This window comes from Fonsecaea multimorphosa (assembly GCF_000836435.1).
Source record: "Fonsecaea multimorphosa CBS 102226 unplaced genomic scaffold supercont1.5, whole genome shotgun sequence".
In the NCBI taxonomy this organism is placed as follows: domain Eukaryota; kingdom Fungi; phylum Ascomycota; class Eurotiomycetes; order Chaetothyriales; family Herpotrichiellaceae; genus Fonsecaea; species Fonsecaea multimorphosa.
The window spans coordinates 1,336,800-1,355,444 of NW_015971639.1; the positions used below are offsets into that span (position 1 = coordinate 1,336,800).

The window sequence follows — 18,645 nt, forward strand, 5'->3', positions numbered from 1 at the left end:
GAAAGGAAACGAAATTTCTCGCAAGACGTGCGCACGGACTGGAGCTACTGGAAGAAGACACGGAATCTGACGAAAACGTCGACCGTCATGGTCCTTCCTTCTGCGGCCGACGAGGACAACTCAGTTGGCATAGCCTCCTTTCGCATCATTCCACCCCGCCGTCAGATACTTTTACAGTGGCACCAGGTGGTGATGGCGTCGACAATTCCACGAGACGTCCCCCAAAACCGGGGTTTTCAACACCACGCCAAGGGATCGACTGCGTCTTGCTTAACGATTGGGAACAAGTTTTGAGGGCCCCGCCTCGTTTACGCCATGCTCGTATTTGCTAACTGCTTTGAAGTGGTGCCTGTTGATCCACAGGATCGGGCCGGGCTAAAAGAGGTTGAATAGATTTCAGTCACCAGGCTCTCGTATCGACCAACCTGGACGGTAAAAGATGTACTTTGCCAAGCACCTCCGCCGCCCTCTTTTGAGGCAAAGTCACTGTACAGAGCCCTGTACAGAGCCCTGTCCAACATGGCAATGCTATCCTCAGCCCCTCGAATTCCGTGTCTAGCGCATCTGGCTGTGCTTTCACCAGTACCTACTTACGCAATGGCTTGCGAGTTGATTCATTGGCAAACAGCCTCAGGCGCCAAAGCACGTTGAGGAGGAGAGACATATAAATCATGGATTGTCCGCTGTTTGTTCTGCGCTTGAACCCAAGCCATCCACAGTCGCATCTGCTTGAATCTCATAAAAACGAAGATGAAGCAATTTGCCTCTGCATTTTCGCTACTTGCGCTGCTCCCTGTGTCTTTGGGGCAATTTCCGCCAGCGCCTACTGGACTGGATATCGTTACCTCGAAGGTCAACTCCCAAGTGAAAATCTCATACAAAGAAGTGAGTCTCATCCAGCAGTCAAGGTGCATCGGCTAACAGAACGACAGACCAACATTTGCGAGACCACCAAGGGCGTCAAGTCCTATAGTGGTTATGTCCATCTTCCAGGGTCCCTCCTCTCAGACGTCGGCGGCTTCGACATAAACACCTATTTCATATATTTCGAGGCGAGACACAATGCTTCTACAGCTCCGCTTGCAATCTACCTTGCTGGAGGCCCCGGTGAGAGCTCGATCTACACGGCATTGGCCAGCGAAAGCGGGCCGTGCTATGTCAATGTCGCGGGCAACGACACCATCATCAACCCGTGGTCATTCAACAACTATGTCAATATGCTTTATCTTGACCAGCCTGTGCAAACAGGCTTCTCGTACGACGAGCTTGTCAACGGAACATTCAACCTCGAGACGCAGATCATCACCCCGGAGCATTTCAGCGCCTCTTCGCCTTTGCCGGCGATAAATGCAACTTTCCAAGTTGGCACGTTCCCCAGCCAGGATCCCCTGCATGTCACAAACACCACAGTGTCGAGCGCCAGAGCTCTGTGGCACGCCACTGAGCACTGGCTGTCTTCCTTTCCAGAGTACTCGACCTCATCCAATAAGTTCAGCATCTGGGCCAATTCGTACGGCGGATACTGGGGCCCAGAGACTGCAGCCCTCTTCAGCAAAAGTCTCGAGAACCTCCCAACCACACATCCCTTGAAGGGAAAGAATTTGACACTCGACACCCTGGGCATCACCAATGGATGCATCGATATGGAATACTCCATGCCAGGCTATCCCCAGTTCGCCTACAACAACACCTACGGTGTCCACTTCATCCCCGAAGCCGTCTACAAGGAGGCCATGGACAACATAACAAAACCAAAGGGTTGCATGGACCTCATGAACACCTGTCGCTCGCTGGGCCAGACGGGCGACCCGGATTTCAACGGCAACAACCAGACCGTCAACTCAGCGTGCATGGCAGCATCAGAGTCCTGCTCCGGGATCATGAGTGCCTTCGACGCATTGAACAATGTGAGCCATCCATATATTCTTCACTTTTCCCATCAATCAAAACAATCCAACGAGATACAAGATTACTCGATAGCTAACTGTTATTGAAATCCCAGCGAAGCGACTTCGACGTGGCGGTGCACACCCCAGATCCATGCCCCTACAACCTCGGCGTGACGAAATACCTCAACCTGCCCGCCGTGCAGACTTCCCTCGGCGTTCCCCTGAACTTCACGTACGACTCAGAGCTGGTCACGGGCGTGTACGGGTTCCCGACACCGTACCCCTTCCTAGGCACGGGCGACACGTTCCGCCAAGCGGGCATGCCGAACATCGAGTACGCTCTGGCCCGCGGCGTCAAGGTCGCTTTTGTGTTTGGTGATCGCGACTACCGCTGCCCCTGGACCGGCGCCGAAACGACCGCCAAAGCAGCCCGATGGGCGCACCAGACCGACTTTGTCGGCGTCGCAGGCTACGAGCCGCTGCAGGGCACCACCAGCAACTCTTCCTCCTCCTCCAAGGATGGTCCCCAGGCTCTGGTCAAACAATACGGCGCGCTATCATTCTCCCGTGTCCTCAACGCCGGCCACGCCGTCAGCGCGTACGCGCCCGAGGTGGTATATCGCGTCTTCGAGCGCGTCATGTTCGGCAAGGATGTCGCCACGGGGAGCACCGCTGTCAACTCCACGTACCACACCACGGGGCCTCTGGATAGTTGGGCCTGGAGGAATACGTTGCCCGCCGACGTGCCGCACACGTGCATGGTCGAGGGGGAGTGGACAGCTAAGAACCCGTGGGGAGATATATCGCTGTCCTGACACTGACGGACGTGGGAATAGGATTGGCGGTAACTAGCTGGATATGTAACTGTGATATAGTTGACATACCTAGGTACTTAGCTGGGCATATAATTGTGGTACTGGCACCCGAAGATGCGAATTCCCAGACTTCCCTTTCCTTCCGAAGTTCGAGAAACATTCATCTCCCTTTCACGCGTTCTTGTTGAGGATATCTGGTTCGAAAAAACTGAAAACTGCCCCCCCGCCCCCCCCCCCCCTCCTTTTGTCCTACGATCGCTCGTTTTATCTTCATTTCCCCAATATGTCGCCAATTGACTCGATCTCGATCTCGATCTCGATCCGGACGGAAAAGAAAAGAAAAGCATAAGAAAAAGAAAAGGAAGCAAATCTAAAACCCTCCCTCTCTTCCTCTTGTTCTACGCCATACCCATCATCCGCCGCAGCTCCGCAGCGACCATGCCCATGATGAACGGCTGCTGCGACGTCGTGAACATGTACCCGCGACTCGTGTATCTCAGCTCCTTGAGCAGGACCGGAGAGCCCGCGAGGTATGCTCCGGGAAGGCCGAACGCGGTATAGAAGGAGCCGTAGACGAGGACGTGATGGTCTCGGAATTTGGGAGTCGATATCGATGCCGATGTCGTACTCGTACTCGTGCTTGTTGTGGAAGGGGCATGATCTCCATCATGCCACAGGCTTCCAGCTCCGGCACTGTCGCGCATGAGAATCGTCATGCCTGCCGGGCCGCGGGCACGCTGGATTCTCTCCGATATATAGCGCAAATTCGTCCCGTTCCGGCCGCTCTCGATTGCAGAATCGACAAACAGCGTGATATAGGTCGACTTGCCGTATGAGCGGATTTGCTCGAGTAACATGTCGAGAGAATCATTGTACCGCTGGACTTTGGGGGCTCCGTTCTTGGATGCGACGCGGAATCCATCCCAGACGGCTTGAGGCGCTGATTCGGGCACTAGGAAGACGTGTGTCTTGAAACCCATCACCGGGCGACTGAGCGCCGCGATTGTCGACATCAGACCAATGAATGAGTCAGGGTAGGTAAGTGCCTCGGGGGTTCCCGTGAGCCTGGCAGCGAGTTTCTCGACTTGGATGTGCAGTTCCGACGTGCCCGTGATCCAGCGCGCGCCCCCGGATCCAAGCCCGTATCTGGTGCGCGCTGCGTGGCCCGCATCCAGAATGGCGTCGTCGCAGATTGTGCCAGTGCCGGTCTTGATGTCTTGGTCGATGAGTTGTCGAATATAGTCGGCAGTCTGCAGTGCCTCGATCGACTCCTGCTCGGTGGGCAGCTCGTCAAGGTAGTTGAACGGCTTGGCTTCGAACTTGGCGTTTCCGATCAGCCCGATGTTTTGGGCAGCCTTCACAATCGCCATGATAAGTCCTTCCACCGTGTCGTTGTCGTGGTCTGCGGAAAGACAAATCCGCACGCGAGACTCCCAGAAGGGAACTGCCGGCGTGGAGACTGGCGTCGCGAGCAGTCCGCCCTTGCGAAGTGCATACGACATCTTGGCTGCCATGCTGGGCCGGCCTGCGTATACTGGGAGGATGGGCGAGATGGCATTGCCGTAGACGTGGACTCCTGCTCGGTGCAGCTCTTCGCGAACGAATGTAGCTGTCGCAGTCAGTCTGCGAAGATTTCGCTGCAGCAATGTCGGTTGGCCCAGGACATGCAAAGTCTGAATCATGGAGGAGGTCGGGACAGGATCGACCCCCAAGGCAAGCATCTCATCACGGCGCTTCAGAACCGCAGTGGCGAAACGAGACTTCCCACATACAATACCACCAATGGCCCCAACTGACTTTGACAGCGTCCCAGTGCGGAGGTCGAAGAGGTCGGCTGGGAGGGACTGGTCAGGGTGTTGTTCGTTCCAGACCTCGATACATCCCCGACCAGTGCGGCCCAGGCACATTAGTGAATGGGCTTCGTCGGCGAGGAGAGTGAACTTGTATTTCTGTTTGAGACGGGCAAGGGCGTCGAGGGCAGGGACGGTGCCATCCATGCTATTCACTTCTGGTTAGAGGACGATTAAATACTGCCACAAGATGACCGACTGACCTGTAGAACCCTTCGATTGAGACAAGGATGTTCGCGAATTTGTCCTTGTGCTCCGCCAGGATTACCTCCATTCTCTCAAAGTCGCCATGGGGGAATTTCTTGACGAGTCCGGCATGACTTTGATACGCGGCGACGTGCATGGAGTTGTGGCACTTGTCATCAAACATGACCAGCCAATCCTCATTCAGGATCGCCGAGAAGGCCAATATGTTGGAACCATATCCTGTGCTGGTTGTGTAACAAAAGTCGGTAGAGAAGAACTTTGCAAAACCATCGTGCATGGCCAATTCTAGGGATCGAACCGCACTCGAGTCGGCGATTGGCAACTGCTCCAGGGCTAAACGCTGCAGTTCTTCCGCATCTTTGGTGAGACTGTAGAAGCCAGCATAGTTGTGCGAGGCAGCTTGAATGACAGTCTGCTTGGTACCATGGCCGTCTTGGACTTCAAGTTTAGGAGCCCATCTTTCCATCAATATGCGCTCGTTCTTTCCACTCCGATTGTCCAGCGGGTAGACGTAACAGTGATTGAACCTTCCTGCAACGGAGACCGGCTTCTGCTCACGTTCGCGCTGCTCCAGTGAAACTTTGCCTCGTGTGTATGCAAGTCTAACACCCTCGGCGAGCTTTGTCCAGACTCTCGCCGTCGGTGGCTGATAGACATCATGTTCTAGAGGATGTGGTGGAAGATTCTCGTTTGACGACTGGAATGAGACAGACGAACGGGTTGGCGGAGCATACTAGACCCTCGTAAGTTCCCACCACACAATCACCCTTGGCACGTTCGTGTTGACTTACTTGAAACCGCCTGGTATCCGGCTCAGAACCGTCCGAGCTCGATATCGAGTCCGTCTCATCGATGCGTATGATGATTGGCTGTTCTGCTGTTTTCAGAGGCTCAAGGCAGCTCACAATTCTCGTTTGCTCCGTGAATCCCATATTGCCCGGGCAAAGTCTCCAGCGCTGTCGAGAATATGAAATAGAACGGCATGCCTCTGCTGGCACGCCGGACTGATATGTAGACTCGAAGATGCCATGGCCCGCGTCTAGACCGCGACCTGAACTCTGGCACGGCCCATAACCTCAGGTTCAGGACAACGTGGTGTACTTCTGCTCGTTTGCACGACGCCATTCTCGTGCACATGTGCCTTGACAACCGAGCCACAGTTGACCGCCCTCGTCAAATAGAACCAGTTGTGGGGCCACAGCTGCTGGCGCCGAGTATGAAACAATAGTAATGGGATCGAATCGTTGCTTCACACTTAGTTCGCTTCCGTGCTGTTTGGCTGTCTCTCCTTGTGGGTAGGCATAAGACTCTCAAGTCCCTAAGACATCTGGCCGTGATGGCGTTGCTGAGGTACTAAAGGCTGGCTGAAAGAGAAAGTATCTGCATCGATGTTGACTTCAGCTCCATCCAACGGCTGATGCACCAGGGCGCAAAAAAGTGTCCGCCACGGTGCGTGCTCGATAACCTTCATTCAGCCAGTGTGAAAACCCTCGAAGGGGCGGTCTAGATGGTCGATGTGGAGCCAGAAGTTAAGCGTCGATACTCGTATGGGAAACCGTTATGCTGCTGTCAACGCTTAATTGGCAAGCCTTGTGGAGGTAATAGTGCATATCGCCTGCCCAAAGAGGCTCGACTTACCTGCTGTTCATCTCCTCCTCTTGGGCTCAATGGGCTACAAGCGACCGATTAGGTTCCCGCTATGCTTTGTCTCCAATTTTAGGGAGGCCCTCAGCCACGAACTCCTGACAGAATTTTCCTTTGATACATCTTGGACAGTAGAGGCAACGCAACCAGATGCAATGTAGGGACTAGCTCGACGTAATATAAGGTTGCTCACCGAGTTGAAGAGTTGAAGAGTGCAGTGTCCCACATCATCAGCAATTCTGAGACGGATATTAGCAGTGCTGCCACGTCTCCCGCGTCCAGCTGTGGATGCAGGAAAAGAGATCAGTTCAGCCTCTGGAGATGGCACCACTGGTATACCATAGCCCATGGCTCCAGTAGCTGTCTCTGAAACATAAGCGCTTTGGCCTAAGGGCAAGTCGCGCAGCCATACTGGAAATCCTTCTAACATTTGTGCCCAAAATTCTCGGCCGAAGCTGCTTGGTTTATCATATGCCACGAGACCGAACGCCCGAGGGCAAGCGCGGGCGGCGACTGCTGGGACTTAGAATCCTATAAGCCCCGCATTGTCGACGGATTGTGACGGGCAGTTTGTTGCTCCGGGGCGGTGCAGGTCATCAGCGAGCAATGAGGGGCTGTTTGCAGTATATTTCGTACTGTGACTCGGGACGACGAGGTACCTAGGTACTGAAGCGACAATCAGACGGGACACCTCCATGGATCCTCAGACGCGTAATTAACTCGTGAGATCAGCCCGAGCCGAAGAGCCACCGAATTCCGACCTCCAGCACGCCTTACCCCATCACTTGACGCAAATAACAACTTACGACTCCTTCGATCCCACAGTCGTCGAGTTCCGAATACTTGTATACCTGGGTATTGATATATCGCGTTATAAGCGTCAACGAAGTGCAGATATCCAGATGGATTACCTCAAGCATCTTCCTCCCCTTCCGTCACGGGACCGCGCCGTCCAAGCCGCCGTCCTTACTGGAACATCGACCCTGGCATTGAGCGCACTCATCTGGTGCATTCGAGACTACCATGCTTTCCTGGCTCTTGGTCCTGGTGGCGTTCCATATAATCTCGGCGGTTGGGCTTTTGTTACCATGATAAGATTGTTCGCTCTGTCGAAGCGCGGCGCCACCCAGGTCTCAGACTATCCAATCGATGGCGCACATGAAGATATCAAGAGTTTACCCAACAGGAAGGGCGAGCGCGCGGCCGTCGGGGGGATCATCCCGCATCGTCAGCTTTCACAGTATCCACCTGATGAGATGAAGCCGGTAAGAACGACATTGGCCGGAGTGACCAGTTGTCGGCCACTGATTAGTTCCAGTACATCACAAATTTGTTCAAGAATATCGTTGTACAGAACAGCGATCTCTTAGAAGAACGCCTTTCCCTGTACGAGAAACACAATCCTGCGCTTTTTCTGCGCGAGGAAGTCCTCGCGAATAAGGACCCAGCAGCTCCTAGACCGCCTCAAACGGCTTACACTTCCCGCGGAGAATGTGGGCATGTCCACCCTGATGTAAGTAGCGAATGTTCCTGAGAGCTTGAGTATCTCGATGCACCCGATATTGGGTCCTTGCTTCGATGATACTGATCTTGAAGCTGATCAGTACTCACTCCATCTATACCTATCTCCGGCCGATGCTCGACTCGTGATCGAGAAGGGCTGGGCCGAGCGACACAGGTTGGCAAAACCGAAAACGGCAAATTTCAATTTCGAGAAAGCCTTCGTCGCCAGTACATACCTCATGATCTACGGCCCCCGCGACACAGATGAAGTCGAAGTGGTGCGCAAAATCCTGCAAAACAGCATTCGTTTCATGTCTGGAAGAGAGGATGTCGAAGCACCGGAATGGAAGGTGGCTCTAGCTCCTTAATGATCTGCCAACAACTTCTGCAGGGGCCCCCAGGCGCGGCCATGGTGGGACAGGTTGATGCAAGGGAAATAGTGTACCTAGCACGCAGCAAAGCTTGTTCCATACCTATGGAGATCCACGCTCATTCGAATATAGGTGTTATGGTATGCTGCACAAACACTCTCAGACTTCCACCTAGCACCAAGTTCTTGGAGAAACACTGCCCTCAACAAATGATATGATTTGCACATTCTGCTGGTCGTTTCTTCTCGAAGCCCAGGGCAACACCCCGTGCTTTTGGCGATGGTTTCGTCAACCACATTCTTGGCCGCCGACAGGACTAGCTAGAAATTGTCTTGCGAGAATGAGCGATTTCTGATTTTGATTGTCCTTGATTCTACCAATTTTGACTGACTACGCCTCAATCCTGCCTTTACCTTCTCACAATTCGCTAATCCCATCGTCTCTGCAGGTGATCCAAGCAAACACAAGAGGGGCGGTGCCTTGATTGGCCAGACATGGTGCGCACCCCAGGCACACGCAGTATGTGGGCAAGTAACTTTTGCCCAACCAGCACGCTATCCGTGTGGAGACGATCAGCATCTTCATGCATGTGCTTGAGGATTCGTTCCCGACATTTCATTGAGGTCATTCACTTTTGTTAAATGGCTCATACAACAGTGGCCGCGCCTGCGCACTTTCTACGCAACGATGCAGATCAGGAACCAGGGAAGCTGGAACCTTGCCGGCGTCGAAATTCACTCATATAAAGCATTTTCAGCCTTAGGTCAACATATCCACCGTTTCCACGAAGGAGGGGGTACGTTGCACTTCTACAAATGGCCCTGATTCTCACCATTGCAATCGCATATTTTGTGTGTCCTCTTGCGTTGGCTGTAATTGTACTGCTATATCTTCTGGTGTTTTGAAAGAAACTACCACGTTTTATGTGTCGTGACTTCCTTCAGTCCCTGACACGAAGAGAGCCCGATGGCCTCAAATAATGCCAATGACATTCAGTCAAGGACCACCTGGGAAGCATCTGCAACGAGGCCCATGACAACTGTTCCAAAGATCACAGGTTAGTGCAGTTTGGGGTTTCCCCAGGAGATCAGCTGCTGATTTGATATTCGGTCAGTCACTTCTGCATCAGCCGCGCCATCACGACCGATCGATCGAATCGTTGACGCGTATCGTCATCGGTACGCATCTTATCTTGCCTCGACTTTTCACATCAGCGTGGAGGCTGCAAACTTTGAGGCTTTTCACCAGCTTCAGCCTCGTCGTCGATCTGAAACCTCTGAATCAGAGGTCTACAGAGCGAAATGATGGCGGAATTTCGATATGAGGTCTCTAAGGCTTTTGTTGACGAAATACATTCGCAACATTTGTGGCGAGAGTCTCGAAGCTCTTCATATCGAGGATGATCTTATTGAGCCCATGGCGTGGTCAGCCTTTTCCAAGGATATTCTGGCAGCAGGATTCTTGCAGGATGAATCAAAGCGATATTTCCCTAGCCAACGAGCCGGCCTTTCCCCAAATTGTGACACAGCGCGTAGCTCGTGGCCACTAAGCCAAAGTCGTTGAAAGGTCCCTTCCAGCGTCCGGGGGAATTGTTGATAAGTTCGCGTAACCAAGCGAAGCTCGGGCACTAGCCGGCATGCTTGGGAAAGAGCGAATGGTTGAGAATCTCGGTAGATCCTTCATCTGGAACCCCTTTTAAGCTTCCCAAATCAGGCAGGGACGAGGGACAGGGCATCAATCTGCCCAACGGCTGTGGGCACCTGAATTTTTGGTCTAAGAGCTTCTGGATAGTGGACGATACACGTTGGTTTCAGGACCAGCCTGTCATTTGGACCGAGCCGTATATGCGTGGCATCTCACGAGCGAGTGTGAAAGCGGCTCCGCAGGCATTGGAGGCCCAATCGCGGATTGAGGTAATAGAGAAGACCAGCCAAAGAGATTGCTGAACAGTCAGACGCCTTCCAAAACACAGACGCAAAAATCCCTCATATGAGATTGAATGCCAGCGAGAACACGGGCTCCTGTATGGGTACCAGGCACGGCAAGCCCCTGGTAAGAAGAAATGGCATGAAAATTGCAGGTTTGAAGCCTGACCATATTGTCCGCAGGAGAAAACAGCCCTTAACTAGGGTCCGGCGGCGGGATCATCTCCGTTACAAGAGGGAGGGTTTCGAAGCCACCAATTGTAAGCTGCCACTAGCTGCACCGAATAGCCAACTCCGCTCATTTGCATAGAGCGTGGGATGGGGGGTCCGGTAAGACGGAACAGAGCAGAGATACGCTCCAACTCTTGGCTTGATATCAGCCTGACAATTCGCACTTGACGTATCCTTTCGGTCCTCCTTCTATCCTCCTTCTCACACTTTCTTTGGCGGGCCGCGTATGTGTGCAGCCTTCCAAGGAATGGCCACGGACGGACAGTGCTCTTTCAATGGTAGCACACCGGAAGAGGACTCTGAAATCAACGCCGAGGCCGACGACGATGCCTCTGAAGCTACCCGTCTAGTTCCGAGGTAAATGTCTTGCTTATCCAACCGTAGGCAACCCCCAATAGGACCTTTCCTCTGACCGGGCGTCCAGTTCCAGTCCTATTTCGAGAGTCCTGAGTACGTTTTGCTTGTTCCGTTGGAACCTTTGGGATTACACGGGGACAATCTTGTATTGACTCGAAGCCCGGCAGGAAGGTTGCCTCGTTTTCTGCACCGCTCGGCTCGCCATGGCGGCGCCGTTGGCCGACACTTTTATGACGTCTCTAGATCTTCGGATACTCGCAGCGTGAAGCGCAACTGCTTCTCTCAGGCCCTCGTCGACCTTGTGGTCACCCTCCGCGCCATCCTGGGATACTCATGGCTCAATGGCCTCCTGGTTTTCGTCCCCTTGGCCATTGCCAGCTACTTGGCTCGAGCGAACCATATTCTGATTTTCACGGCAAATGTCATCGCCGTGGTGCCGCTGTCGAGCTTGCTCACCTGCGCAACAGAGAATATCGCAAGAGAATCCGGCGACGTCGTCGGCGCTCTGCTCAACGTGACGTTTGGGAACCTGGTCGAAATCGTGATCTTGTGAGTTTCATTCCCGTAACACACCCCAGAGAAAGCTAAGGGGCTAACATCTGCCAGTCTGTATGAACCGAGCTCGCTTCCACTTCTCCAACATGTCTGACTAACGACTCAAGTGCCGCCCTCTATCATAATCAATACGAGGTGGTGCAGTTCTCTCTTTTAGGCTCGATTCTGGTGAACCTCCTGCTCATTTTGGGGATAGCAATATTGGCTGGAAGCTTTTGTCACCAAGAGCAGTCTCACAGGAAAGAGGATGCGCAAGCTCTTGCCTGCCTCCTCAGTGTGTCGGTCTTCAGCTTGCTGATACCTGTAAGTTCTCATGCAGTGCTTGGTGTCGCCACCCGCTGATGCATTTGTAGAGTGCTCTTGTTCACTCCTTCGACGATTCAAAATCCGCAGGAGCAGCGGTATTAACCTTGAGTCGGGCGTCCTCACTGACCTTGTTGGCGATATATCTACTCTATATTTTCCTGCAGATCAAGAAGACCACTTTCAACAGACCCTCGATCCGTGTTGTGGGCCCGGATGGCATGAATGGCTCGGTGAGGAGCAGTGGTGACATTCCTGCCTCCAACACATTGCTATTTTCACGCTCCATTCGATTCCAAGACGAGGAAGCAGCTAGAGGCGGTACGACGAAATCGCCAACACGGAAAGATAGCTTGGAGATGTCGGCATTGGACGACTTAGGACGGCCTCTGCTGGACTCTGACGATGCCAACACCAATCTCGACTTCGAAGGAAGTGACGAGGATGAAGATGCCCAGACACAGAGGCAGGCTTGGAAGACCTCTTCTGATAAGAGAGGGAACCCAAGAAACTCCATCTACCAATTTCCTTCGCGAAGACAAAGATCGGACTCGGGCACTTCGAGTCAGCGACATATAAGTCCTCTTGGTTCGCAGACCATACGCACACACCGCTCGTCCTTTGCAGGTTCGACATCCAGTCTGCCACGTTTGCTGCTGGGAAGCTCCGCCGCGAACGTTGACAGTCCTGGTGATATTGAGAGGCTTGAGGATCCGCCCTTGGTTATTGGGAAACTGGCTTCAGCTTACTCCTCGTTGTATCCTCCGTGCTCGTGGCTTTCTGCGCTGAGTTCCTTGTGAACACACTTGACGATATCGTCGAGTCTGGGCCATTCTCGGAAGCATTCATCGGACTTATTATACTCCCAATTGCTGGCAACTGTGCGGAGCTCATCACCGCGACCGCGGTTGCCACGGTAAGGCCCCCGTTTGACTCTGGAAGTCTGGGTGCGACCAAAGAGCAGACTTGAGGATGACTCTGTCGTGGTTGGTAGAGGCTAACTGATATCTGCAGAAAGGCAAATTCGACCTCGCCATCGGCGTCTCTGTTGGTTCATCTGTCCAGATCTCCCTGTTCGTGACTCCTCTAGTCGTCATTGCCGGCTGGGCTCTGAACAGAGACATGACCATGTACTTTGGAATTTTCGAGACCGTGGCACTTTTCGCAACCACCTTCTTGGTGAACGTGCTCATTCTCTACGGCAAGTCCAACTTCTTGGAAGGAAGCTTGCTCTGTGCCTGCTACTTCATAATTGGAGTCGGAGCATATCTCTTTCCCACTCCGGATCACCGGGCCCCCTACGACCGTCCTCCAGACTAAATCGAGCTTGTGTCCCAGATGTGTCGACAAGACATCAGATTGGACAAGCTCAACCCAGCACCTGGTCGAGAAGGCCTTTGAGATCGCCTAATCGGAGCAACAGGAGGTGTACAGCACCTTGGTTGAGCAACGAGAAGCGGCGCACGAGGCGCAACTTACCTCGGGTGCTTTGGGACGACGATACGATGCTGCAATTGCACCCGTAGCTTGCCATCGATGAAGATCAAACAACAGCTCCGCGTGGCTCAATCCGGCTAGAGACGAGCCTCAGCGTGAGGAAACGGCGCGGGAAGGGGAAGGGACCAGAAGCATATCAACTGAAGAAAGAGGGAAGCAAGGGGTTTGAGAGACGAGGCAAGGCTAGGGAAGGGGCTCGGGCAGGGCTGAGAGCATCTTGACTCAAACAGCCAAACCTGCCTAGCCAGCATAACTCATGCACAACAGTTACATGACTGGATCAAAAATCCTACTTCGTCCAGCCACCACCGATTTTCCATGTCGCCTAAACTTGCTTTGCACATTCAGCTTTGTTGACTACTAGGTATGCCCTTGCTTGACCAGACAGGCATGTGCGCTTTCGATCAGTGTGGTACTTCCACAAGCTCGACAAGACACCCCAGGTATCATTTGAAAGACTTGCCATGGATAATATATTGATAGGTTGTGTGAGATCCTTCGTACTCAGACACTTGATCTAGAGCAGGCACAGCGGAATCTACTCAGGGAAAGCTCGATGACGAGCGGGGCATGTATATAGTATGATATTCCTCACCGGCAATCTATCTTTATCCCACCGCACTGCCGTAATATCCATAACCCCCCTTCTTTTTTTTCTTTTGGCGACCTGTATGTCCTTCACTCCATCGTGCCCAAATCCTCCGCGACGGTGAACTTGGCACTCGTCTTCTCCCGAACCATATCCACAGTGACACCCTCAGCGGTCTCCGTCAGCGTCAAGCCCTTTCCGCCCAACCGATCGACCTCAAAGACGGCCAACTCTGTAATGATCATACTCACGACGCCCTTGCCCGTGAGGGGCAAATCGCACTCGTCGACGACTTTGCTCCTCCCGTCCTTGTCGGTGTGGTACGTGCAGACGATGATCTTGGTCTTGTCCGGGTTGCTCACGAGGTCCATGGCGCCGCCCATGCCGTTGAACGCTTTGCCGGGGATGATGTAATTCGCGAGGTCGCCGCTGGCGGAGACCTGGAGGGCGCCGAGGATCGAGACGTCGACGTGCCCGCCGCGGATCATGCCGAAGGATTCGGCAGAGTCGAAGGTCGAGGCGCCGGGGACGAGGGTGACGGCTTCTTTGCCTGCGTTGACTGTGTCCGGGTCCGCGGCCTCGCGGGATGAAGGGTACGGTCCCATCCCGATGATGCCGTTCTCGGATTGGAGCCAGACTTTGGTCGAGGCAGGGAGGAAGGAGGGTGCTAGTGTCGGGATCCCAACGCCCAGGTTGACGTAGTATCCGTCGTGGAGCTCCTTGGCCGCGCGCCGGGCGATGCGGTTGCGCTTCGCCGCCTCGGGGCTGCTGCTGCTGCTGCTGCTCTTTTCCGCCGTGGCGTCCTGCTCTGCCGGCGCGAGGACTAGCTTCTCGATATGCTTGGGCGAGGTGGCGGGACAGATGCGGTCGATGTATATCCCCGGCAGGTCGACGTGGTCCGGGTCGAGCGAGCCGATGGGGACGATGTTCTCGGCCTCGACGATGGCCATCCGAGCGGCCTTGGGCATCAGCACGCCGTAGGCCTTGGTCGTGGTGCGGAAGATGCAATTGCCCGCCTCATCGGCCTTCCAGGCTCTCACAATGGCCACGTCGCCCCGTAGCGCCGTCTCCATCATGTACGTCCTGCCGTCTTCAAAGACGCGCGTCTCACGCGGCCGTCCGGGCTCGACCACCGCGTGCTTACCGGTCTGAGGATCCTTGGGGCCCAGACGATGCGGGATCCCACCCGTCTCGATCAGCGTGCGCGCCCCCGTCGCCGTGAAGAATGCCGGGATGCCCGCCCCCGCGGCCCTCAAGCGCTCCGCGATCGTTCCTTGCGGACAGAGCTCGATCGCCACTTGCCCGTCGTGGTACTGCTTGCCCAGCGACTTGTTGTTGCCGATGAAGGAGACGATCATGCGCGAGATCTGGCCCGTCGAGGTCAACTTGGCGAGCCCGTACTCGCCGGCGCCGGCGTTGTTGGACACGACGGTCAGGTCGCGGATGCCCTTTTTTCGAATCGCATCGATTAGGGTTTCTGCACAAGATGGGCCCCTGTTAGCTTTTCTGCCTTAAAACTCAAGGGCTTTTTGTTTGTCTTCCTCCGGACAGAAACATGAGAACAGTAGTAAATGGTTGGAGCTGTTGGCCAGTATTCACAGCCAGATATCAGATATTGATGACTATTGTTGATAATACGCACCTGCAACGCCACAGAGCCCAAAGCCCGCACTCAGAATGGTAGTACCGTCTGGAATATCGGCAATGGCATCATCCGCGCTCTGAAACACTTTGGACGCACCCCTGTCGACGACGGGAGCTCGCTGCTGCCTCTGCGCCGAGAAGGCTTCACGTCTTCGGCTTGACTTGGCGCTGAAATGCCGCTTCTTCAGCTGTGTGCCCGGGGCAGGAGATGCCTGTGATAACACCGACGACGACGACGAAACACCAATCCGCCGCAGCACGGTCGTTGCGTACGTCCGCGAAAAAGACGATGACGATGACGACGCCACGAAACTCCGCGCAACGGCCCTTTGAGAGCCCGCAGTCTCCACGAGGAGCGACATGGAGGGCGTGCACGGTATGTCTCTCCTCTCCTCGCTCTCTCTCTCGCGTTTGATCTTCTCGTACCTTTCACGCTTATGTCGATAGATCTTGCCGGACAGAGGAGGTTCAAGGTCCAGTTTAGTCTTGTCGTGAACAGATCAGCGCGCCAGAGTGCGGAGGAAACGCCGTTTCAGTACCGAGTGTTTCAATGGAGGCCCCACTGGGACATACCTAGGTAGGAGCTGATTGGAAAACCCGGGTATTTTCCGCTCTTGCTCGGCTATTGATCTGGATGCCGAGTGGAGAAGGTAAGGATACTTGATTTAGACATGTCGGCTACTTAATAATGGAAGCTGTGCATCCAGGACCCGGGACGTGAGGTACTATGAGTATATAACGAAACGTGCTCTTTCGGATGCACTGGAAGTGTAAAGAAGGAGAACACGACTGCGGTCAAAGGAAGGCTGTAATGTAAGTGCAAATTAGAAAGCAATACGGCTAATCTAGAGTATCTTCATGGCAGACCCATTCTCTTGGTCGTCCTCTCATTGTGTCCCCAAGCATCCACACTGCCATCGTGCACCGTGCACCTCCTCATGTCGCGGGCATATTTCTCCATAAAGGTTCCCTCGCCCGCCTTGTGCATGACGCAGGTATTGTCCCAGACGACCAGGTCGCCCTCGTTCTCCCACTCGACGCTGACGACATACCTGGACTGCGCTGCGTGGGCGAGCAGTCTTTCGATAAGTTCGGTCCCCTGAGGCTCGGGGACCCGTTCGAACGGCTGGCTAGGGGTGGGCACAAAGTCGGCGGACTTCGGCTTCCTGTACTCCAGGTGGTGCATGTGGTTGGCGATGTAGAGATTCTGGCGACCGCTGGGCCGGTGCGTTTGGACCACATCGTGGCGTCCAAAGGGGAAATCTTCCGGGTTGACGTCCTTGAGCCAGGGGCTGTCCTTGGGAGCGGCCTTCTTCCGAGAGTGCATCAGGCTGTGAGCGCCGATGTACTCGTTCTCGAGCAGGTCTTTGCGCAGATCCTCGGGCAGTTCGTCAAAGGCGGTTCGGGTGTCGGCAAAGTCGGTGTTGCCGCCGTGGCCCCGGGGAGGAAGTTGGTGGGCGCGAAGCAGGCTGTAGCCGGCCCTTCGTGGATTGAAGCTTGAGTCCACATGAAATATCGAGTTACCCTGGCGCAGGTAAGTCAAACATTGCTGGAAATTGAAGAGTGTCAGGCCGAAGGGCCTTTGCTTACCAGGCCCATGTGATGGCGTTGAGTTCCTATTTTGACGAGCGAACCGTCGTCCTCTTGATTAGAGACATCAAACAGCTCGTCGAAAGGAAATCTATTCTTGCGACCTAAAGTCAGGTATGGCTTGACGTCGTCTAGTTCACCGAAGAGGGCGGCGAAGGCAACATGTCGTGCATCATCGAGACCGGCTTTGCGGAAAACAAGCACGCCATACTGACGAGATTGTGTTAGTTTACAGAGTGCGGAAGTTGGGTGAATATCATTGAGAATGGGGAAAGAGTAATGTAGCCGTTGTTGAGACGACGCGAGAGGGCAATAGACTTACGTCAACGATGGCTCGACGGATTTCATCAAAGACGTCCTTCTCGACTGGCTTCGAGAAATCCACACCAGAGACCTCAGCTGCAAACGTTGGCCCGAGCTGCTTCACCTCAATGTGGTGGTACTCGGTATCTGTCGCGTGAGGCATGATGTACAGCCAAAAAATAGAGTTGAGGATCGTGGGTCCAGGTAAATACTCGTATGTTCTGTCCTTGGGGGTCAAGATGGAGTTTCAGGCGTCAGTGTTCTAAGAATTTGTAGAGTTCCAAGTATCAGTTGTCGCCTGAAGGGCGTCATGCGTCCGCGCAGGGAATCAATGGTCTAGAAACCACGCGCCTCTTCGAGGACAGTCCTGGACGAAATTGTCAACGAGATAGCTCGTTAATTAATGGCGGCCCGACGGCAGTCGGCTGATAAGCGGGTTTCTCAAAAAAGAAGATATCTCGGAGTTTCCCGCACAAGCAGCAGCAACCCGTCAGGATGTTGTATGATAAGATATATATTGGTGCGTCGGCCAGGTCAGGACACGGGAAACAGACTTGGCTGAACGACAAGACGGGTATCCGGAACCCGCAGCAGCCAGAACAGGGTCTCAAGTCGAGTGATTTTGGAGATGATGTTGAATAGTTGCCCTCTCCCCTCTCGCCCTCCACCCCGCGGGGTGATGGAGATACCGAGGCTGGGTGGGAAAAGGGGCTCCTCCCCCATATTTGTGGAGAGCGACACGTTGAAAGAGCCTGGGATTTTGCGGGGGTCAGTAACTCGATTCGTCCATCCGTCGAGGTTCCTTCGACCTCACCCCTTGTCCTGCGATAGCGCGACAAGGCACACGACATTGGCCAGTGGCAGTCACAAGCTGAGTGGCTGGTAGAGAGGTTGCTGCAGCACGAGGTCAAGACCCAAGACAGACCATTCGGCCTTCATTGCACCGGGACACTCACCGATGTGCCCACGAGTCGTCGCTCGCAGGCACGGTGATAGAACCAGGTGACCTAGTGCGGTTCCGTCGGTGTGCCGTGGTATCCTTCGAAATGCAGTCTACCATCTCATTCAAAGCCCGTCTGTGCAAACAAAGCCATGGATGGCTAGTCTTTCCAAGGAACCCTCCGAGGTATCAGCCTGCTGAAGTCAAGCAATCACCTTGGACATTTGAGAACGTGCAGTGCGATTTGTTTCCCCTCGAGCAGTTGGCACCCAGACATACCTAGGGCAGAATCCAACCTTGATCTTGCACTAGTTAGTGCATCTTCCCCCATATCCTCTCCGTGACCCAACTCACAGACCAGCTCGTCACATAGTGCCGCCTCGTTATGGGCGTGCGGAGAGATCAACATACATTTCCTGAATGAGGAGAAAC

General features: G+C 54.1%; 6 protein-coding genes across 6 annotated transcripts; 3 read left to right on the top strand and 3 right to left on the bottom strand.

Moving 5' to 3' along the window:
• Positions 1 to 750: 750 nt before the first annotated feature.
• Z520_03707 (uncharacterized protein) lies at positions 751 to 2,704 on the top strand (the record flags this gene model as incomplete). Its single annotated transcript, XM_016774217.1, has 3 exons — positions 751 to 885; positions 933 to 1,907; positions 2,003 to 2,704. 3 exons carry the CDS (start codon positions 751 to 753, stop codon positions 2,702 to 2,704), a joined length of 1,812 nt encoding a protein of 603 aa, XP_016635163.1.
• Positions 2,705 to 3,102: 398 nt separating this feature from the next.
• Z520_03708 (uncharacterized protein) lies at positions 3,103 to 5,693 on the bottom strand (the record flags this gene model as incomplete). The annotated part of the gene is made up of 3 exons (XM_016774218.1): positions 3,103 to 4,702; positions 4,758 to 5,494; positions 5,553 to 5,693. The coding sequence occupies 3 exons, from the start codon at positions 5,691 to 5,693 to the stop codon at positions 3,103 to 3,105; spliced, it is 2,478 nt and encodes an 825-aa protein (XP_016635164.1).
• Positions 5,694 to 7,307: 1,614 nt separating this feature from the next.
• Z520_03709 (uncharacterized protein) lies at positions 7,308 to 8,276 on the top strand (the record flags this gene model as incomplete). The annotated part of the gene is made up of 3 exons (XM_016774219.1): positions 7,308 to 7,670; positions 7,724 to 7,918; positions 8,010 to 8,276. The coding sequence occupies 3 exons, from the start codon at positions 7,308 to 7,310 to the stop codon at positions 8,274 to 8,276; spliced, it is 825 nt and encodes a 274-aa protein (XP_016635165.1).
• Positions 8,277 to 10,682: 2,406 nt separating this feature from the next.
• Z520_03710 (uncharacterized protein) lies at positions 10,683 to 12,970 on the top strand (the record flags this gene model as incomplete). The annotated part of the gene is made up of 7 exons (XM_016774220.1): positions 10,683 to 10,792; positions 10,860 to 10,885; positions 10,960 to 11,341; positions 11,455 to 11,665; positions 11,701 to 12,439; positions 12,493 to 12,566; positions 12,665 to 12,970. The coding sequence occupies 7 exons, from the start codon at positions 10,683 to 10,685 to the stop codon at positions 12,968 to 12,970; spliced, it is 1,848 nt and encodes a 615-aa protein (XP_016635166.1).
• Positions 12,971 to 13,825: 855 nt separating this feature from the next.
• Z520_03711 (uncharacterized protein) lies at positions 13,826 to 15,742 on the bottom strand (the record flags this gene model as incomplete). The annotated part of the gene is made up of 2 exons (XM_016774221.1): positions 13,826 to 15,213; positions 15,379 to 15,742. The coding sequence occupies 2 exons, from the start codon at positions 15,740 to 15,742 to the stop codon at positions 13,826 to 13,828; spliced, it is 1,752 nt and encodes a 583-aa protein (XP_016635167.1).
• Positions 15,743 to 16,236: 494 nt separating this feature from the next.
• Z520_03712 (uncharacterized protein) lies at positions 16,237 to 17,436 on the bottom strand (the record flags this gene model as incomplete). The annotated part of the gene is made up of 3 exons (XM_016774222.1): positions 16,237 to 16,905; positions 16,971 to 17,180; positions 17,293 to 17,436. The coding sequence occupies 3 exons, from the start codon at positions 17,434 to 17,436 to the stop codon at positions 16,237 to 16,239; spliced, it is 1,023 nt and encodes a 340-aa protein (XP_016635168.1).
• Between the last annotated feature and the right edge of the window lie 1,209 nt (positions 17,437 to 18,645).